This window comes from Rhinatrema bivittatum, chromosome 11 (assembly GCF_901001135.1).
Source record: "Rhinatrema bivittatum chromosome 11, aRhiBiv1.1, whole genome shotgun sequence".
NCBI classification, from domain to species: domain Eukaryota; kingdom Metazoa; phylum Chordata; class Amphibia; order Gymnophiona; family Rhinatrematidae; genus Rhinatrema; species Rhinatrema bivittatum.
This window is the reverse complement of record NC_042625.1, coordinates 63,786,010-63,808,636: the sequence shown is the minus strand read 5'-3', so window position 1 is coordinate 63,808,636 and position 22,627 is coordinate 63,786,010. Positions and strand designations below refer to the sequence as shown.

At 45.8% G+C, this 22,627-nt stretch overlaps 1 protein-coding gene across 2 annotated transcripts in view; it reads left to right on the top strand.

Moving 5' to 3' along the window:
* Positions 1 to 21,408, top strand: part of CFAP73 (cilia and flagella associated protein 73) — a 36,879-nt gene extending 15,471 nt beyond the window's left edge. For both annotated transcript variants that reach the window (XM_029571724.1, XM_029571723.1), the window contains exons 2-8: positions 5,212 to 5,317; positions 6,411 to 6,515; positions 8,114 to 8,314; positions 11,370 to 11,591; positions 17,687 to 17,845; positions 18,624 to 18,732; positions 20,669 to 21,408. In XM_029571724.1, the coding sequence (XP_029427584.1) occupies positions 5,216 to 5,317; positions 6,411 to 6,515; positions 8,114 to 8,314; positions 11,370 to 11,591; positions 17,687 to 17,845; positions 18,624 to 18,731 (897 nt within the window). In that variant the 5' untranslated portion in view covers positions 5,212 to 5,215 and the 3' untranslated portion in view covers position 18,732; positions 20,669 to 21,408. The remainder of the gene's footprint in view (positions 1 to 5,211; positions 5,318 to 6,410; positions 6,516 to 8,113; positions 8,315 to 11,369; positions 11,592 to 17,686; positions 17,846 to 18,623; positions 18,733 to 20,668) is intronic.
* The last annotated feature ends 1,219 nt before the right edge of the window (positions 21,409 to 22,627 follow it).

Below are 22,627 nucleotides of genomic sequence, written 5' to 3'. Positions count from 1 at the left end.
CCACAGTGATTAATTTGTCCTCCCGTTCTCTAACACGTACTCAAGTCCAAGTATTGGAAAAAGGGTTAACATATGTACCAACGGTGCAGTATGACCATTTTGAAACTAGCAAATTTTTTCAAAAGTTTTTAAGGAATTTAAGGTTACGTTTATTTTTTGACAAAAAACCACCAGAGGAACGAGATAAATCGGTGGTATTTCCAAAGTCTACCTGGTGTCCTCCAGGCAATATTGATCCGGTTATACATACTTTCGCAAGATTGGTGCAAAAGGACATAGACAAGATTCAGGAAGATTCTAGATCAAGATTCTTTAATTTGAGCATGCAAGAAAATAGGGCATTACAAGAAATAAGAGAAGATCCAACGTTGGTGGTAAAGAGTGCGGACAAAGGAGGAGCGGTGGTAATAATGAATAGAGATTCATACAGGACAGAGGCATTACGACAACTAGCAGATCAACAGTTTTACAAGCAGCTAGATGCTAATCCCACACCGCAGTTGAAAGAACACATAGATACCCTTTTGGAGGACGCCCTAGCGCAAGGTTGGATCACCGTAAGGGAGTTTCGTTTTTTAAAGGTTGAACATCCAAGGGTGCCAACCTTTTACCATCTCCCAAAGATTCATAAGAATCTAGAGAACCCTCCGGGACGTCCTATTATTTCATCACGAGGTTCATTGCTCGAACCACTTTCTCAATATGTGGATACATTTCTACGCCCTCTAGTACCTTCTTTGCCCTCGTATGTTCGAGATTCCGGCGAATTAATACAGTATTTGGAAACCTTAGATATTCCTTTTGAAGAAGTTTCTTTAGCCACAATTGACATCGTGTCCCTCTATACGAATGTGCCCCAAGAAGGGGCTTTGCAAGTGATTTATTCACAGTTAACAACACAATCTTCAAAGATTCATCCACCAGTTACTTTTATAGTTGAATTAGCAGCATTGGCTTTGAAAAAAAACTTTTTTGTTTTTGATAAAGTATATTATCAACAGGTGGGAGGCACTGCGATGGGAGCCACAATGGCCCCTAGTGTCGCAAGTCTTTACGTAGGACACTTTGAATCACAGTGGCTACCAATTTCTCCATATCAACAGAATATTTTGGTATGGCGTCGATTTATCGATGACATCTTCATAGTGTGGAGAGGTACTGAAGCTCTATTTAAAGAGTTTATTCAATGGTTAAATGCCCGTGAACAAGCTTTACAATTTACTTATATTTTTCATCAGAACTCGGTCTCCTTTCTGGACATAAACATCTCAATTAAGGCGCATAAGTTCTTCTTTACGATTTATCAAAAGCCAACAGATCGTAACACATTGCTGGAATATTCAAGTTGTCATCCACTTCCTCTGAAGAACAGTATCCCGTTTGGCCAATTTTTAAGGCTTAGAAAACTGTGTTCGACAAGGAGAATATAAAGTTAAATCACAAGAGATGAGCCAGAGATTTTTAGACCAGGGTTATCCCTTAAAAATTGTAAAACAAGCTTGCAAGAGAGCACGTTGGAATCATAGAGAAAATCTATTACAACCACAACAGAGAAAAACTTCACAATGTTTAACTTGTGTTTTGCCGTACTCTCAGGGGGCGAATGAGGTGGCACGCAGCATTAGACGCCACTGGAATGTCCTTCAAGTACATACAGTCTTTGAATCTCGACCATTAATAGCTTTTCAAAGAGGAACAAATATAAAAGATCAAGTAGTGAGATCACATTTTAAGAGTTCCCTACAATATGAAGTAAATCGGGATGGACATTCTGCATGTGGGTCGTGCGTGATGTGCCCATTAGCTCATTCTAATATCAATATCCCCTTAGATAAACTTCAAAGGTTTAAACCTATAAAAAAGTCAACTTGCAATTCTAGTTTTGTAGTGTATACTATATGGTGCCCTTGTGGTCTTTTGTATATAGGCAAAACAACAAGACAGTTGAAAACTCGCTTAATAGAACATAAGAGTGCACTTAAATGCAACAGATTAGAAGCCCCGCTGGTGCAACACTGTTTAGAAAAATCACATAATTTTTGGAGTTTAAAAAGTACGGTGTTAGAGGTAATGGAGCAGGACGAAAGAGGAGGCAATTTAAACTTACGTTTGTTACAACGTGAGCAAAAGTGGATCTTTAAATTACAAACAGTAGCCCCAGTTGGGCTAAACAAGGAGGTCGATTGGTCAGTGTTCTAGACAAATCAGCTGATAGGTGCGTTAACAATGCGTGACAGGAAATAAAGAGCATATGCATTTCCGGCATTGAGATAGAGAAGGCGTTTTGGCGCCATATTTGAACGCTGTGAAAGATCGGGTGAAAAAAGCGCCAATCTGAATAGTGAGTACCATTGAGAATTTGGTCATTTAGAAATGCATTTATAAGAGTATATTAAAAAGATGTGTTTTTTGTAGAATATTGAGCAGTAAGCCCCTGAAGCAGGCGCACTTGTTGCGCCGAAACATTGACAATGTCGGGCAGGAAGACAGCTGACAACAAGCAAGTGAGCGCATAACAAGTATTGATAATTTTGGAAGTCAAGCACATGAAAAGATAAGTAATTTTATTGAATAGAGGGACCACGCAAAACATAATGGTGAATAATTTTCAAGGGTAAAAAAATTTTAAAAGAAAAAATTTTTTATTGGGTGATTTATTAAAAATAAAAACACAAATAAAATAGGCTTACTCTTATGGGGTAATGGTAGATGACGTGATCTAAGTGCCGATACATGAGAAGGGTTGTAGCCCTGTATAGGGCAAGAGACTGTGAGCACTTCTATCTGATACCTTCCCCAGTAGAGTTTGTTAAAGTATTATAAAATACAATATATGCTTTTGAGCATTAATCCTCAAAGTTAATTGTTTTTTTGTTAGTTGATAAATTTTGAGGTAGTGAGCCGTTGTTGTAGAATAACTATACAGTTGACCATATGGGTTCTCATGATTATCATCAATTTGTACTTTGCAGAAATTATTGGTACAAAAAGGCAGTATGTATTTGATGTAGCTTTGGTATTTGACTCAGTGAGGCATAATATTTTTATTTCTCGCCTGGAATATATTGGTATGTAGGGAAGGTGTTAAGTTGGTTTTGGTCTTGTGTAGATTTAAGAGAGTATAGGGTATAAATGGGTCTTAGATGTCCCAGTCGGCAACCAGTGAAGTATGGTATTCCCCATGGTTTATTGCTATCTTCCGATTTATTTAATATATATTTAGCACCATTGGGTTTTGCGCTGGAGAAGTTGGGTATGTATTTTTTTTATATATATGCGGATAATATGCAGGCATATTTACTAAGCAAGAACTACCGGTACAATCTTTTAATAATTGTGTTTCACTTATTAAGACTTAGATGAATAAAAATGGCTTGTTACTGACTATTAAGAAAACAAAAGCTCTATGAACTGGCAAAACACCCATTGCCGAGGTTAATATTAGTCTTTTGACTGATGGAAATCAGCTTTACATGACCTCTGAGGCGCAGAGTCTGGGAGTAATTTTGGATTTATCATTGTCAATGAAGCCTCATGTTATCCAGGTATCACGTATTGCTTTCTACAAACTGAAATTGTTAAGACCAGTGAAGCCTTTCCTTCCTGTTGGTTTATTCCGGGTTGTATTACAATCACTGATTTTAGGGCACATTGATTATTGTACAACACTATTGGTGGGCCTGCCTGATAATCTGTTAAGAACACTGCAGTTAGTGCAGAATGCTGGGGTGTGGATTTTATTGGGTTTATCAAAGTCTGAAGATGCGTCATCTGCGCTTCCACATCTGCAGTGGTTGCCGATGAAACGGCGGGCCTAGTTGTGTGTTTAATAGTTACTGTACACAAACTGTTATATATATGGAAGAAACCTGTGAATTGAAGAAAACATTCTCTCATATTCCAAGCAGGACACTACACACACAATCTGCGGGATTATTAAGTGAGCCATCACCGAGTAAGGGCAGGCTAAAACAGACACGAGCGCGAGCTTTTTCTGGTCGTGCGCCAGCAAGCTGGAATAGTTGCCGGTTCAGCTGAGGGAAGTGCGGGTTTTAAAGGAATGTAGGTGAGGAATAAAAACATATCTTTTTCAGGAGGCATAAGGTATGAATAAAATGTAATGTGTGTAATACTATATGGTTGAAAACCGTTTTTCCATTATGTATCTATTGATTTAATCCACTCTGGACAAATTTTGTACAATTTGGAGATGGCGGAATATTATAAGCCTTTTAAAATAAAAACTAAATAAATAAATTTCACCTCTCCCCAAACTTTAAGTCCCAATATTACCCAGCAAGCAATACTTACCAATCCTCTTCAGCTGCCAGCAAAATCTTCTCCTCCTCTCAATATTCCCTCGGTTTCCAGCTGCTGATCAGTGGGCATAACCCGTTCGTCTGGACTGGTCTCGTGGAAACAAAATTATCCGGTAAGAACAAATTTCTCCATTATTGTATTACATTGCTTTTAAATGTAGCCCACCAAGCTATCCAGATGATCAGCGGATAATAAAAGTTAATAAATGAAAAAAATAAAGAACTATTTTCTCATGTTTCCTTTTAATCTTCCTCTCTCCGGCTTCATCTCATGACCCCCTAGACTTGTATTTCCTTTTCCGTGGAAAATGTCCCTTCCTCTGCTGTAATGAAATGTTAAATATTTGACTGTTTCTATCACAGCCCCCCTTTCCCCTTTTTTTCTTCCTCAAGTACATGTTGAGTGTCTCAAGCCTGTCCTTACAGGGTTTGGGTTGCAGTTCCTGCTTTGTTTGTGGCCTCTCTCTGAACCACTTTCACCCTTGTGGGGCTCAGTTTTCAAAGGGTTTAGGTGCCTGATTTTGAGAGTTAGGCACCTTTGGGGGCTTGGAGCGTGTTCTTGTATTTCCACCATTGTTTCCCAGTTGCTGCCTGTCCGTTTTTGTAAGGACAGTTCCTGCTTTTCCTAGATCATTGCCCCATACGGTGCCTTCCGAAAGATGCATCGGGGCTAACGCAGTTCACTAGAAGCCCAAGTTATGTGCCTTTTCCCTGTTTACATCTCCCTTCTCAGTAGCCCCTCTGTGACTTTAAGGGGGTTGTTTGGAGTCATTTGCTGCTTCGCCAGGCAAACCTCTTTTCCCGGGTCTCGCAGAGTACTCTCCTATGAGACACTACTAGCAAGGGCTAATGAAGTCACAGTGACTCTATTTCCAATATTTCTTGCTTGCAGGAAAATGCCTGAAAGGGAAGATGAATTCCTGACTCCAGCCACACGTCTGCTAGAGAAGAAGAGAGAGATAGAAGAGGTAGAGCACGCCTTGACAGCACAGAAAGAGGTATCACATGCTCGTCTCATGACAGAACTCAACCACATGGTCAGCATGGTGGGATCATGAGGGGCATCATCTCCATGACCACTCAGAGGGATAGCCCAGCCTTGCAAGGCAGCTGCTTCTAACATTTGTAAATCTGAAGTGCAATATTAAAGTGGGTTCATCAACAATTACAATATGAACACATGTAATTTATCTTCCTCTGGGGAACAGCTACATCTATAGTGTATGGGAGAGCTGAACTGGTCTCGATCATCTCCCAGCTCTTTTCTTCATTTTCTCAGGCTTTTTGTAAGCCAGGCTTTCTTGTGAAAACCAGATTCAGTGGACTAGGAAGTTAAAATGATTCTCATTTCCAGCCCCACAGCAAACAATTAAAGTAGCAATTAGGGCCACTAGTATCATCAATAAATCTTCCAGTCTTCAGGTGCAACAGATGATTTTAATGATAGGTTACAAATTAATTGTAATAGGTCTGAAATTTCATTTTTTAGTTAGCGTGTATACCATCTGGCCCAGGTGATTTACTGCTCTGAACACTATGTGAAAGCTTGAGAATGTTTTTTCATTCACTATCTTGCAAGATGAAATTAAGACTTAAGAATTTGGGGTATTCCACGATTTGGAAACTGGTGGAGCACACTAGGCCACAGTCCCTACGTACTTGGATGGGGAGAAGGTTAGATAAGAGATAAAAGTGTATGTATGAATGGGTGTGAATGTGTTGGTAAGCACAAGAGAGGGAAATTTCTGGATGGAATGAGGTTTTAGGGGGTTATTACAAAATAAAAAAGCTGTAAGATGGAAGTGCAACTGAATTATATCTTGGGGGCTATGCGTAGTACCTGACTGTTGTGATGTTGATTTTACTATTTTGTATCTCTGAGTAACAATTTACGGTATGGTTACAGGGTTGTTACTGTAACTCTTGTCTTGCACAATAAAAATGATCTTGAAAAAAAAAAAGAAAGGTGGTGATGGGGTGTTAAGGGGCTTTAGTATGGAGACTCTTTTAGTGAAAGGCTACAGTGGTTGGTGTGTGAGAGTGAACTAATTATGGGGTGCCTGGCTTAGGTAATATTTTTGTCCCCTGCAGGAGTTCCAGATGAAGATGGAGAGCCTTCAGCAGCGTCGGGAAGAGCTGGAGAGAAAGGAGGAGCAGCTGAAAGATTCAGTCTTCAAATTTGACAGGTTTCTGAAGGTAAGATTTTATGAACATAAGGCAGGGGTAAAAAGCATATTAGAAAAAAAAAAAAAAAGCATTGGGATGATGTTATTTTGAGCATAATAAATCAAGAAGTCCATATTCAGATACTGTTCGGATAGCAAAGTTAGCCAGAAAATCTTATCTGGCTAACTTTGGAGGCATATTATAGTGCAGACACATTATTAAATAGAACAGGCTGTCTTAAAGTTAGCTGGCTAACTGTAGCCGGTTAACTTTAGGACAGGTCTTTGGCCCAACCAGAGTTAGCCAGCTAAGGTAGCCGGCTAATTCTGAATATCGGAGTTAGCCGGTTAACTTAGCTGGGTAACTCAATTCCTCCCAGTTACACCCCCAGAATGCCCGGAACTTAGCTAGAATTTAGCTGGATAGATGCCCAAATATTAATTTAGCTGACTTCTGAGTTAACCAGCTAAATGCTTCTGAATATGGACCTCTCTATTGATATAAAAGCTGATTTTGGTCTCTTCAGTTTGTCTGTGATGCTAAAATGTACCTCCCTTTGAGGGGGAGGGGCAGGGGAGGGGCAGGGCAAAGGCTCTTGGTTGTTAGCTAATTTACATATTCAGTCTAAAGTGAATTTTAAGACCTGCATGCGTGCGTGCGCCCGTACGCCAGCTTGTGCCAATGAACATGGCCATTTTATAACATGCGTGCACATATGCGTGTACGTGTGTGCTCAATTTTATATAGACACCCGCATATGCGCGCAAATGCCGCATCTACCATGTAAGTGGAGGGAATTTTATAGGGAGTGCGTGCCGAAGCTACTTATCCTTTTCCCAGTTCATTCCCAGTTCACCCATTGTAGGGCTAAGACATCCTAATCCCCCTACTTTTCAAGGCTCCCTTTTCCCCTGTTCGATCTGACCCTTAAAACCCCGCTGACTAGCCCTGATCTATTTTTTTTTACTTACACGCCAGCAATAGCAGAAGTAAAGCTATGCGGTGGGGCCTCCACGCGTGCGCTTACTTATCGCACATCTCTTGGTCTTCTCCTGACCTGCCTACACCCAGACCCCCATCCATGCCCCATGCCTTTTCTGAACATTTTTATTTGTGGATGAACATGGGCGCTTCTTAAAATCTGCGCAGTGACACGCATGGATCTTCCCTCTTTGGCGCCCATCGGGCTTTTAAAATCTGCCGGGCTGTGTGGTTCCAAATTGTGGAAGCTTTATATGCAAGGAGAGGTTCTGGCATGTCGCAGGTTCCAAGCTGCTCCTTAAGCGATGGACAAATTATGGAATGGGGGGGAAAACATCCTTTGACCTCACAGTGACCCCCTTACCATGGGGGCAGGTGCTGGCATGCAACTAATGGGGAAGGTTCAGCATGGGAGAGGAGTGATTTTTGCACCAATGCACATTCATTTTACAAAGAGTCAACATTACACAGAAGGAAAATTACACATTACAAAGAAGGGAAGTACAAGCAGAAAAAAATTACACAGCTGCAGAAACAGGTTGCATTAAAAAAAAATGGGTGCAGATGGTGGCAATCCCGGTCTCAAAGGGCTTATAGACTGAGATGGGGCTCCTACTTTTTTTTTTTTTTGTCTCGGCCTATCTCAGGAGAATGACTCGAAGCGAAGCCGGGCTGAGAAAAAGACAAGTGTGGAGCGATTGTTAACTGCACAGAAGGAGAAAGAAGCAGTGCGCATGCAGGAGGAGATCACTTTGCTGACGCAGAAGGAGCAGCAGCTCTCTAAGCGTGTGGAGAAATACGCCATATTTCAAAGCTATCTGCAAAAAGTGCTGGAGAAATCAGAGGAGGTGAGATGCATGCATTGGGTTTGGCTGGGATATCCGCAGAGGTGAGGTGCGTGCATGGGGGCTTGGGCTGGGATATTGGTTGAGCCGTGGCATGTACATGTGTTTCAGTAGTGGAATCAGAGCAGGCCTGCGGATCTGGCCGGGCTATTGGATGAGACGTGGCATGTGCACGTGGTGGTTTGCTGATGGAATCAGAGCAGATGAGGTACAGGCCTGTGCGTCTGGCTGGGATATCGAACTTTTTTGTATGTGCTATACTTACTAGGGATGTGAATCGTTTTAGGACGATTAAAATTATCGTCCGATAATTTTAATATCGTCTTAAACCGTTATGGAACACAATACAATAGAGATTCTAACGATTTATCGTTATAAATCGTTAGAATCGTGAGCCGGCACACTAAAACCCCCTAAAACCCACCCCCGACCCTTTAAATTAAATCCCCCACCCTCCCGAACCCCCCCCCAAATGACTTAAATAACCTGCGGGTCCAGCGGCGGTCCGGAACGGCAGCGGTCCGGAACAGGCTCCTGCTACTGAATCTTGTTGTCTTCAGCCGGCGCCATTTTCCAAAATGGCGCCGAAAAATGGCGGCGGCCATAGACGAACACGATTGGACGGCAGGAGGTCCTTCCGGACCCCCGCTGGACTTTTGGCAAGTCTTGTGGGGGTCAGGAGGCCCCCCCCAAGCTGGCCAAAAGTTCCTGGAGGTCCAGCGGGGGTCAGGGAGCGATTTCCCGCCGCGAATCGTTTTCGTACGGAAAATGGCGCCGGCAGGAGATCGACTGCAGGAGGTCGTTCAGCGAGGCGCCGGAACCCTCACTGAACGACCTCCTGCAGTCGATCTCCTGCCGCGCCATTTTCCGTACGAAAACGATTCGCGGCGGGAAATCGCTCCCTGACCCCTGCTGGACCTCCAGGAACTTTTGGCCAGCTTGGGGGGGGGCCTCCTGACCCCCACAAGACTTGCCAAAAGTCCAGCGGGGGTCCGGAAGGACCTCCTGCCGTCCAATCGTGTTCGTCTATGGCCGCCGCCATTTTTCGGCGCCATTTTGGAAAATGGCGCCGGCTGAAGACAACAAGATTCAGTAGCAGGAGCCCGTTCCGGACCGCTGCTGTTCCGGACCGCCGCTGGACCCGCAGGTTATTTAAGTCATTTGGGGGGGGGTTCGGGAGGGTGGGGGATTTAATGTGCCGGTTTTGCGATTTTACGTTTTTTTGATTTTTCACGATTTTTCACGATATTTTACCCCCCCAAACGGCAACAATACGATTCCCTCCCCCTCCCAGCCGAAATCGATCATTAAGATGATCGAGGACACGATTCACATCTCTAATACTTACTGAAAGCTGGGCTGTAGCAATCTGTAATTCTCTTCCATGTACAAATAAATGGTTGTCTTGTGCACTTTTGGTAAGAGATGGTTCTGGCCCCTTAATAGAAAAACCTATTTTGAAGTTGTTTTGTGCTTAAAAAATAATAAAATAGTGTACTAGTGGCTGTATCAGTTCAGGAGGCACTAGGATTTGCTAGCATAAGAACTTTCTAAAGATAATTTTGTCCATGAGCATTTTAGCTGACACAAGTACCTGTTCAGGTGAAGTCCACACTCGAAAGAACCTGCGTGGCCGCAGAAGCTGATGGATATCATTACCTGTGGAACATTCTTAGGCTGGTTCAATAAAACACGTCACAGTCTGCAGCAACAAAACACCCAATGACATTTGATGCAATACAGTCTAGCAGGAGCTCCTGCTAGAGGAGCAAGTGCCGAAGAGGTGAAAAGGGCTACTGCTGGGAAGGCCGAGAGTCAGGAGTCAGTGGGACAGGGAGAAGTGAGTAGTGAATGCAGAGGGCAAGGACTCTCCCCTGAAAGAGACTCAATGGGCTGAGTGAGGCACAGATCCCAACGTTCGCTCCCAGGGCAGGTTTGTGAATGTGACTTCTGACTGCAGTCCCAGGGGCCGATACAATAAAGTGCACCCAGCCTGGCGCACAATTTTGGACGTGCTAGACTAGTACCCGATGCAGTAAGGAGATTAGCGCCACCAAAACGTCTGCCCTAACAAACACGAACCCGATAGCGCCCAATGCATGCAAATTCCATTTAGATGAAGACATTAACTATTAGCACCTGATGCAGGAAAGCGCTGGGTGGCCAACAGACGCTTCAATGTGGGGAATTTAACTTCAGCTGCAGAGGTAGAGTTAACTCGCAGTCAAGGGCTCAGAAGAAGTATAAAAAAATATGGTCCTCTCTATTGCGATAAATGTGTGCTCCTCCTTAGTATCACCCTGACTCTTCCATTTGCTGCTTGCGGTGGCGAAAAATAAATATATATATGAATTTGCTGAACCAGAAGCACACGTTTCTCATGCCTGCATAATTTAGATGCCCGTAGCAATGGGCACCTGCAGCGTGCGAAATCGGCACCTCAACAAAAATAACCAAAGCAAGCACGATGAAAACAGACACTCGTATTGAGCGCCCGGTGCAATTGTGGGCACCCGGTGCAATAACCTCCTTTGAGTGCCAGAGAGACACATTCTCCCATAGCGTGCCCTTTTTTTACCCTGCCTTATTTACATCGAGGCACACAGGGATGTGGCTGCACGTGTATTTAGGAAAACGGGCGCTCAATACCAGCGTCCATTTTCAGCATACGTCTTATTGCATCCCCCCCACCGAAAAGCAAACATCCCAACAGTTAACCCAAAGTTGTTCTCCCCGAAATATTTCAAAATCACACGGCCAAATCACAGTGCAGATCTGGAATTGTGATGCCCCCAAACTTTCACAAAGCATCCATGCCACGGGGGTCGATGGATCAGAATTTGTGGCCTAATTGCTTGGTGCCTGCAGAGGCTGCAATACCCACAGAATGTGTGTGAGAAGGACAGACTGCTGGGGACCTCAGACTCTTAACAGTTCTTAAAATTAAATCCAGTACAAGCATCGGAAACCACTTCTGTACTTTCACCCTCTTTCAGATATGCTACCAGTGAGGGTAATGGTATCCTTTTAACTTGCCCATGCTGTATTCTGGCTTCAGTTTCAAGACATCCCAGAAATGGTCAACAGGTTTAATACTCTGATGGCTACTCAGGCCAAACTGATGATTCGTGAGGTTGCAGATCAGGAGGCCATGGAGCAGGAACGGATGCAGCTGCACCAGTACGTGGAAGAGAAACAGAGCGTGATCTTGCAACTGAACAATGAGCTTGCAGGGCTGAAGACCAAGCTGGAGAAGGCTCGCAGCATCACCTTACAGCTGGTATGTGCAGGGGCCTCGCTATGTCACCTTGCAGACAGACTGTGCAAACCATGGTGCCTGACTGTTGATATGTGCAGTGCAAGGACTATACCATAGCACCTTGCAGTTGGTATATGTAGGGGCTGCACCGTGCCACCCAACATCACTGTGCTACCTTGAAACTGGCCTGCAAGGGGAGAGAAGGCTGGGCTGAACTTGATCATCGAGGAAGAGTGTGTGATTAGGATGGGGGCAGTATCTCCCATTCCCATTTCAAACTAATTCAATCTTTATCTTCTATGGAACTGGATTTCCTATTGCTGCAGAATAAAAGATTGAAATGTAAAATCTGCAGTGCCTGTTTGTACCCCAGATCAGTCCAGACAAGTGGGTTTATGCATCCCTACCAGCAGATGGAGGCAGAGAACAAAAACTTTGAGGCATTACTACATAACCGAGAGGGCCACCAGCAGTCCTTCAGTATTTCTCTCTCTCCAGCAGATGGCAGAGGTGCAAACCTGCAGTCTGGTTAGAGTAGTTTAAAATAAATAAAGAAATAAAGAGTAAAAAGTTTGGAGAAAGAATCATCTTCTGGAGCTCCCTGAGATGTTAGGTACCTTTTGTGGACCATCTCTCAGGTAGAGCTGGGTGAGCAGGGGGTTGGTGATCCCTGGACTGCTCTTGCCTGCATCATCCTGGAGGTCTGACAGCCAGGGGTCCTGGCTCCCTCTTTCCTTCGAAGAGCTTCTTTCCCTTTTGGTGGCCAGCAATAGAAAAGTATTTGGTTTTACTTTTCCTTTGTCTGTGGCTCCTTTAAAAAAAAAAAAAAAAAGATGAGGAATGTGAGCTGGCCGAGCCATGCGAGCAGGGAAGCTGCAGGGCTTCTATTGTGTAAGGGAAGAATTGCGCTACTTGCCAGACTGTGGCAGTGGCTCCAGGATGAATCAGGGAAAGCCCATCGGGGCCACTGCAGGGATCTCTTAAGGCACGCCTGAAATGCGGCGGCCATGTGGTAGGCCCTATGGCATCGCAGCGCATGAAAGTGTATAATGCCTGTGGCACGTGGTGGCAACAGCTGAATTCAGCAGTGCTATGCCTGGATTGTGCCTCGGGAGGTGAAGGAACCTCTGCAGAGACTGTGGGTGCCTGGAAGGTCACTCATTTCGTCGGGACCAGCACTGGTTCCTCCCTTGGGGGCTGAAGATGCAGCTCAGGCCAGGTAGGTAAATGGCAGACAAGCAGCAGCCCAGGGATTCTCCTCCTCTTTCCCTGCTGGGAATGCCCCCGGTTGAGGAAGGTGGGGGGCTAGAGGAATCTGGAGGTGAAGGATTTCTCCATGGACTTCATGCTGCTCTTCCACAGGGCCTACTTGGCCAGATGAGGAGCTGGGGGGAAACGGCCCCTGGAGTGGAAGCCGTAACGTCCCTTAAAAAGGTCCAAGGAGGCCCCAGCTGGAGATTCGGGGTCCTTTCTTTGGTGTCTTGGATTGGCATCTTCCTTAGGGGATGAAGAGGATGATGACCCATTTGTGGTTGGAGGTGATCTGATGGATAATCAGGGGATGACCTCACACAGGCAGCCCAGCTAACAACCCGGGGGGGGGGGGGGGGGGGTGGTTAAGGATGGGGTCGACTTGGCTGAAGCACCAGTGACAGAAGGGGACGGCCCTAGAGTCATATGGCTGTTCCAGAAAGAGGAATTAAGATCCCTCATTCCCCAAGTTTTGGGGGAGCTGGGGATCAAGGTTACCCAGAAAGACTCTGATAATGAGGGGGTGGATCTGTTGCTGGATGGCCTATGGGGATCCCCGAGAGCATTTCCTTTGCCCAAGAAGATGAAGAAGCTGGTAAACTGGGAATGGGATACTCCAGAGACCAGCTTGAAGGTCAGCATAGTGTTGGCGAAGTTGTATCCACTAACGGAAGAGACCTTTGAGTTACTGAGGTTTCCTAAGGGGAATGCAGCTGTCTAGGTGGTTACTAAGAAGACCACTATTCCAGTGGCAGGGTCTGCTGCTTTGAAGAATGTGCAGAATCGCAAACTGGAGATCCAGTTGAAAAGAATGTTTGAAGTTTCAGCATTAAGCCTCCACGTGATGATTTGTGTTAGCCTGATACAGAAGGCCTGTTGGCGCTGGGTGCAGAAGGCATAGGAGAAGAGGCCTGCTTCTGGGGACTGAAATCAGGCAGTAAGGCTGGAGGCGGGGGTGGCCTATGTGGCAGATGTGCTTTATGGCTTGGTCTGGATGTCAGCCAGAAATATGGTACCTGCAGTTGCAGCAAGGAAGCTTCTGTGGTTACGAAATTGGTTGGCAGTTGTATGGTCCAAATCACAACTTCGCAATCTCCCTTTTAAGGGAAAGCCGCCCTTTGGCTGGGATCTGGAGCAGTTGATGAATGTTCTGGGCAAGTCCAAGGGCAACAAGTTGATGGAGGATAAGAAAGTGGCCAAGAAGACCTTTCCCCCACACTCCCGTTTTCAGGAGGTGAGGCGTTTTCATTTGGGCAAGAGTGTCTCGGGCTTGGGGCAGAAGCAGACCTCGGGAAGGCAGTGTCCTTTCAGGGTACCCACAGGAATAAAAGAGATGGCTCCAGTCCAGCGACTGGAGGTGGAAAAGCCTCCCAATGAAGTCATGTAGGTCCACTATTTGATGGAAGTGACAGGAGGGAGGTTGTTCCTTTTCTATGAAGAGTGGGCCAAGATCAAGTCAGACCAGTAAGTTCTGGAGGTGATAAGAAATTGTTACACCTTAGAATTTTCTTGTTTGATAAGGGAGGCTTTTATGGCGTCCCATTGTGTGTCCCAAAACAAATGAGAGCCATCCGGGATACTCTTTACCACTTGCAGAATCTGGATGCAGTTATGCCGATGCCTTCACCAGAGAGGGGATAAGGAAGGTATTTCATTTACTTCATGGTCCCCAAGAAGAAGTGCACATTTCAGCCCATTCAAGATCTACAGAAAGTAAACATGGTGCTGCAAGTTCCGCATTTTCGAATGGAGATGCTACAGACCATAATCACAGCAGCCTGAAGAGGAGAGTTTCTTGCATCCTTGGACTTGGTTGAAGCCTATCTGCATATAGCCATTCAGCAGGAGCATCAGAAGTTTCTGTGCTTCTTGGTGTTGGGACAGCATTTCCAATGTCAGGCCCTTCATTTCAGGTCAGATACAGCACCATGCACGTTCACGAAGGTGAAGGTGGCAGTGGCCTTGCGAAGGGAGGGAATTCTGGTTCATCTGTTTTTGGCCGATTAGCTCATTTGGCAAAGTCCGAAGAGGAGTGTTCACAGACAATATGGCAGGTGATGGAAATGTTTAAGTTGCTCAGCTGGGTGATAAACCTGACCAAGAGTCACCTGGTGCCAACTCAGTCTTTGGACTACCTGGGAGTTCAATACTTGGTCTGGCAGTTTCTTTCTTACCTCAGAGAGGGTGGAAAAGATACAGTCACAGGTACTGCATTTTTTACATTTGCCAGTTCTCAAGGCCTGGGATTATTCATAGGTTCTGTGGCGTCTACACTAGATTTGGTACTGTGGGAGTCCATTGTCGGAGGAGTATCAGCAGCCATTACAGGAGGAATCCAGGTCCAGTCTATCATCGTGGTGGTTTTCTTATCACAATTTGGAGAAAGGGGTGTACACCTGGAGACACCAGACTGGGTGGTGGTGACCATGGATACCAGCCTCACTGGGTGGGTGGGTGGTCTGTCAAGGGCAAATGGCCCAGGATCAGTGGCGTTGCTGGTAGAAGCGACCTGGTCAATCAATCACTTGGAAAGGGCTGTACACAGGGCGCTGATGGTTTTCCCTTCCTCAGGTCCGAGGTCAGGTGGTACGAGTATTCTCAGACCATGTGTCAACAGTGGCATATATCAATCGCCAGGATGGAATGAAGAGTCGCACTGTAGCTCTCGAGGCCCAGGAGCTTTTTCTTTGGGCGGAAAGGCATCCGCAGGACATAATATGTGGCTAGAGTGGACAATCCAGCAGACAACAGAGGACAACAGCTGGATCCGGGAGAATGGGAATTATCAGGGGAGGTCTTTGGCCTCATGTGAGCTCGCTGGGGCAACCCACAACTGGATCTAATGGCATCGCGATGCAATGCCAAGGTGCCGAGGTTCTTCAGTCACAGACAGTAAGTCAGGGCCAAGGGCACAGATACCTTGGTTCTTCCATGGCCATCAGGGATTCTGCTGTACATATTTTCTCTGTGGCTGTTAATAGGCCCTGTGTTGCGGTGCATTGAGAGGCAACCAGGAAGAATGGTTCTGGTGGCACTGGAGTGGTCGTGGTGGCCAAGGTTCACAGATCCCAGCTCACCGTGGATGGACCCCCTCAGACACTCTCATCTGTCGGGGCTGTTGAGGCAAGGTGCTAACTTCTCAGATTGGGTGGATCACTTTTGTCTCACGGCTTGGCTTTTGAGAGGAAGCGTTTAAGATCAAAAGGGTACTTGGAGCCGGTAATCACCGTTTTACTTCAGGCCAGGAGATAGTTCACCTCCATGGCACACATCAGAGCATGGAAGGTGTGTTAAGCATGGTGTTGGGAGCAAGGCTTAGACCCATTGAGGGTGGAAATCCCTCATGTTTTAGCCTTTTTACAGCAGGGCTTGTCTAAGGGTCGGGTATATAATTCCCTGTGCATACAGGTGGTGGCTTTGGGGTGTCTCAGCAGTAAGCTGCAAGGAAGGACTTTAGCAACACATGGATTTTTGAAGGGGGCCAAGATTTGCAGAATCTGGCATGGAGCTTGATTTTGGTGCTCAAAGGTGCTATGCAGGTCTCCATTTGAACTGTTACGGTGAGTGTCACTAAAGGAATTCACCTTGAAAATGGTGTTTTGAGTGGCAATTTGTTCAGCTAGGTGAATTTCAGAGCTGCAGCTTTGCCCTGTAGGGAACCATTTTTTAGAATTTCGGATGATGGGGTATCATTGCGTATGGTACCCTCATTTTTGCCCAAGGTCATTTCCTCGTTCCACCTTAACCAGACAGTGGAGCTCCCTGCATTTCCGAACTGGTCTTCTGAATCTCCAGTGGAGAGGGAGCTCTGTTTGTTGGATGTTCAGGTGCTATTGAGATACCTGAAGGACACCAGCAGCTTTAGGTGGTCAGATCACCTATTTATATTGTTTGGGGAGCCAAGGAAGGGAAACAAATTTTCAAAGAGCATGATTGCCCACTGGTTGAAGGAAACTATCTTTTTGGTTTATATTTGCAAGGGTTGCAGGATTCCAGAGAGGTTGCGAGTGCATTCTACTAGGGCGCAGGTGGCCTCATGGGCTGAGTGTCAGTTGGTGTCACCACAGGAGATCTGTAGAGCAGCAACATGGTCATCACCGCACCCTTTCTCTTGTCATTACTGATTGGATGTTCACGCATCAGAGGAGCTGCGTTTTGATGAGTGTGTGTTGAGAGCAGATCTTTCAGGTGCCTACCTAGTGTAGGGGTGCTTTGGTACATCACACTTGTCTGGACTGATCTGGGGTATAAAAAGGACAGGAAAATTGGTTCTTATCTGCTAATTTTCATTCCTGAAATACCACAGATCGTCCCAGCCCATTGTGTGCAAAAGACGTACTGATTATGATTAGCAAGATCTGATGAGATATTCAATGTATATAGTTTCAGAGCCTATAGGATGACCAGGTTTGGTTGGTTCCTTAGGGTTGATGTCAGGCTCCAGTTCAGAGGGGCTCCAACCTTGTTTCACATTTGCCCTGGGAGATGGGGATTGTTGAGTTTGATTTCACTCTAGTTTGGTTTGGTTACAGGTCAATACTGAGGGTCTGCAGGTGGCACTCTTGGTTATGTAGCAGTGCCCGAAAGTTTTTGTTCTCTGCCTCCATCTGCTGGTAGGGATGCAAAACCCAGGTGCCTGGACTGATCTGTGGTACTTCAGGAACAAAATCTAGCACGTAAGAACCAATTTTCCTTTATCTAAAAGGAAATTCTGCTTTAAAAAACTGACTTGCACAATTCAGACCTCAAACATTAGTAGACGGGCCTGCAGTGTCAGGATGAGATAGGAATGGCTATTGGTGAGTAATTCTGCTAGATGTCTGAAACAGCATCTCCATTTATGACTCTTTGCATTGTTGCTTCAGGAGTCAAAGTGGGCTCACCTCCAGAACACAGCCATGGAGAAAACCCTCCTCATAGGAAGAATAAAAATGGCAACTTTCAACATCTTCCAGATCCTCAATAAACAGATGAGACTGCAGCTGGACATCGCAGTGGAGGATCCCCTGGGCCAGCTTGACAAGGTCAGTGCCTAGTCCTTTCCGTTGCCCTGGCTTTGCTGGTCATACTTTTCCATCAATATTTGAGAGAAATTATCCTCCTTAATGTAAGCACTGCCATACTGGGTCAAATTGAAAGTTCCACTTGCTCGGCTTCATGTCTCCAGCATGGCAAGCAGCATGTGCTTGGAGGAAGGAAGGAAATAAGAAGCAGGCATGGGGCACATGATCCAACATGTCTCAGATTCTAGGATGCATTGAACTCCGGATGACATCACCAGGACTGATTTTTCTTCCATAAATCGGTCCATATCAATTTGTGGACTGAATAAAAACATTTAACCATAAAAAGTGCCTATATGGGTGCACACCCATAAAAAACAAACAAACAAACAAACACCACACAATGGGGGGGGGGGGGGGGGATGTGAATTGCACTTCAGTATCATTCTCTACTGTGCCTTCTGCTGGGAGTGGCAGGAGTTGTACAAACTACAAGTCTCCTCTGCCCCTTCCAGTCAGTGCTCCTGTACTATTTCCTATAGTGACTTCTGCTGGGAGGAAACAGATTACAGGAGCTGTGAGCTCCCCTACAGTGTTCCTTAACCATCTCCTGCTGGGACGGTCAGGGGCTACAGGAATAGTGGGCTCCCTGCGGTCAGTGCTCTTGCACTCTGCCTTTTGGCAACGCCTGCTGAGAGAGTCAGGGGCTGGGAATGGAACACAGGGAACTTCCCTTTCCTGATTTACAACTGATCTGGAGAAGGCTGGCACTTTTGTTGTTTAAACTTCTGTTTTGCAGATTCAGTTCTTTATGACAGATCTGTCCGATATGCTTAATGAGATCAGGAAGAGCTATCCCACAGTGTACACTCAGGCCTTGAGGGCTGCCAGCCAACCCTATCGCTGAGGTGAGTCCCACACGCCACTTTTAACACTGTGCTTCTTGTTGCTTTATTAAGCAGATCTACTTTCCTGGTCATACCCCAGATCCATCCAGATTCCTGGGTTTTGCCTTTCTGCCAGAAGACGGAGACAGAAGAAAAGCTTTACTGACACTGCTCCTTAACCTAGAGTGCCACCTGGGATAGGAGGCAATGTCCTTTTGTGCATTGCAAACTGCTTAAAAGACAGGAAAGAGTAGGATTAAATGGTCAGTTTTCACAGTGGAAAATGGTAAACAGTGATCTGTACTTGGACCCGTGCTTTTTAATATATTTATAAATGATCTGGAGAGGGGTATGATGAGTGAGGTGATCAAATTTGCAGAGGACACAAAATTATGCAGCGTATTTAAATCTCAAGCAGATTGTGATAAATTACAGGAGGATCTTGTGAGACTGAAAGATTGGGCTTCCAATGGCAGATGAAATTTAATGTGGTCAAGTGCAAGGTGATGCATATAGGGAAAAATGCCCTTGTTGTAGTTATACAATGTTAGGCTCTATCTTAGGAGTTACCACACAGGAAAGAGATTTAGGCGGCATGGTGGATAGTTCATTGAAATAGTCGGCTCAGTGTGCTGTGGCGATTAATGTTGGGAATTGTTAAGAAGGGAATGGCAAATAAAATGATGGATATCCTAATGCCTTTGTATCACGCCATAGTGAGACTGCATATTAATTAATGCAGTTTTTTTGTAAATTTTATAAAAATAAAGTCCTTTTTTGACATTTCTATGTCCAGTTAATTTATGTGGCTCTTCATTAGAGAAAAGGGATTGTAGTGATTGGTGCTGGAGGGGAAAGAAGCAGAAGGGATCTAGAGTTGGTGAGATAGAAGATCTCCAAAGAGGGAAATGAAGAAAGGATTTCAGGCAGGAGGGTTAGAAGGGTAAGAGAGGGAGGAGATCTAGGGTCAGGAAAGAATAATCCCTTACATCATTCCTCTGGACATCCATTTTCTCATGCATAATCCCCACATCCTCTCCACTCTTCACCGTCTCTTCAAACATGCCCTCTAATCTCTTCATTCAGAGCTCAGGCCCTCGATTCCCACACTAACACTCCACCGCACCTCCAAACTCACAACCTCCCCTCCAATCCCCTGCCCATCATCTCTCAGATCCCCTCACATCATAAAAGGTTGAATTTTCAGGTTGCAGATCCTCAAAGTTATTTAAAGAAGGAAAAAGAAAACTGTCCTGGAGCTCCTGCTTGTAAGGCAGCTTTTCTCTTCTGAGGCTGAGGGGAGGGGGGGTTGGGTGGCTGGCAGAAGAGACGGCCTGCAATTTTTTTCAAGGATCCCTCTTCCCCTCAGGCCTATCTGCAGGTCGGGTGGCAGGAGGAGAAGAGCAGCAGCAGAACACTGGGCCCCGATCTTCGTCCTCTGCTGACTAGGCCCGACTGCTGTTTTTAACCACGAGGAGGAGGCTGTTTCCTCAGCAGTCGGTTCCCAGGCAGCAGAGGAAGACAGGGCCCCCCGCTCTCCTCTTCCTGCCGTCTGATCTGCAGAGGAATATGGGGGGAATTGTCTGGCAGTGGGGGGGGGTGTTAATGGCATTATGCTGCTTTTTCACCCAATCCAGCTCGGCCCCAGTTCTTCCGTGGCACTTCCATAGTAACTGGCCCGTTTCTGCAGCCACAGATTCGCGGGAGACTAGGAGCTCCCATTGTTACTATTGACGTGGTATTTTTATCCACAGTACTGTCTCCTAGTGGTGTAAGCTTATATGAGAGGATGAAATGAGATAAGTAAGGGGTGGTTGGATGGGGTTGGGTAAAATGGACAAAAAGAGAAATGATTTATTTTTATGCTTGTGCATTAACAAGTTTGCTTCTTGAGGTTTGGTTTCTTATCTAACGAAGCATTTCTGCAGTAGTCCTAAGCTTCTTTGTTTTCCTGCAGGTTGTGCCTGTCAGCAGCTCTCCTGTCTCCAGGCAGCCGTGACCTGTACAAGACCCACAGATGTGCTCCTGCCCGAAGTGGCTGCTGGTTCCCTCAGCCAGTTTATGAGAACCAGCCCCTGCTGTGTGGACCAGTGCTAGTTTTTTACAGTGCTTTCCTGTTGTATCAATACCAGTTCATCCCAGTGCCATGCTCCCACCCCACCACTGTGCTTGTCTGATCGTTCAGGACTGCATCCATCACATTATCTGATCACTGCTCTGTGCACTCTAGCTCCATGCACGGCCTATCACACTACATTGGTACCTTGCTAGCAGCAGACATGATCACCTTTTAGGTTTCTCTCCTGGCTGGCGCAGATCAGTCGTCCCCCTCCCCAGCTACCTCTCATTGTGTGCCATTACCTTGGATTTCAGCACCCGAAATGCATGACTGCACCAGTTTTAACTGAATCTTAACTGCCAAGAATTCACCTAGTCTTCAAGCTTTCTTTGCTCACGTCTCATTCTGTCTGTAGCCTCAGGAATGTCCACTCTATTGCACATCTTAGTTGTCATCTGCCACTGAAACACACTGTGTCCTTGGGCAAGTTGCTTACTACCCTTATGGCTTTGGCAGCACAGGGGGTAAAAGCTGGGCAAGAGTTAGGAAATTCTACAGTACAGCTGTAGCTTAGTTGCTTCTTTTTACATACCAAATGCACATTTTATTTTATGCTATAAAAATGTTTGCCAACTTTGCTTGTGATTTTCTTTGGCGGGGGGGGGGGGGGGGGGGGGGGGGGGGGGGGGGAAGAGAGAGAGAAGGGATCTTAGGTAATGATGCAGAGATCAGTACAGCAAAGGAATCTGAGTTCCTCTGCACACAGGCAGGTCAATCCACACTGGTAGGTTATGCACTCCTTCCAGCAGATGGAGACAGAGATAAACTGACTTGCTGATGTCAGTGATATAGCCCTGCCCCAACATCAGCCTGCCAGTATTCTCTGGCTCCAGCAGATGGTGGACATACATTTGCCTAGGGGGGGATTGCTCATGCTGAAAAAAATAAATAAATAAAAGAAGAGGTTGAGCTCCCAAGGTGACACCAGGCAGGTCCTTCTGAGCAGCTGAGCCTCAATGCCTGTACAGATTTATGCTCTAAAGAATATCTGATGCCTAGTCCAATATGGAGCTACTAGTAGGACTAATCCCCTCTGGTACTCGATTCTGCGAATGACCCTGCCCCATCAGGGGCCACGGAGGGAAGGGGTATAGCAACTCTTCTTCCGGCCAGGTTTGAACAAGACCGTTGATCCCCAGGGACCATGGATCTCTTTTGCATCTCAAGAATCAGGAAACCTTCGCATTGTGAGATGCGGCCAGCAGGTTAATGGATGGGAGGCCCCAGCGATCTACTATCAGTTGAAAGGCTTTGGCAGACAACACCCCTCTCCTGGAGCAAGACTCTCCCTACTTAGAAAGTCTGATCTAACGTTATCTTTTCCTGAGATGTGGGAGGCTGAAATCATCTGTAGATGTATTTCCGCCCATTCCATAAGGAGGTCTAGCTCCTGTGACACTTGCTGGCTCTTGGTTCCACCATGGCAGTTGATGTAGGCTACCATCGTCGCATTGTCTGGCATCATGCGACCGCTCGACCCTGGAGCTTGTGGCTGTATTGTAGACATGCCAATGTGATTGCCTGGGCTTCCAGGCGGTTGATGTTTCAGAGGGCCTCTTCTTCAGTCCAACAGTTCCTGACAGTGTACTCCCCATGTGAGGACGAGCCCGTTTGGTGAGGACAGTGGCACATTCCTGCTCAGATTAGCTTCCTGCAGATAGCACTGGAGCAGAGAGCAAGTGGAGGCAAATCAAAAAGTCTTGAGACTGCAGCTTCCAACATGGCAGCAGTGAGTGCTGAAGTGGTCACATGTGCCCTTGCCCATGGTACCACTTCCAGAGTAACTGCCCTCAAACC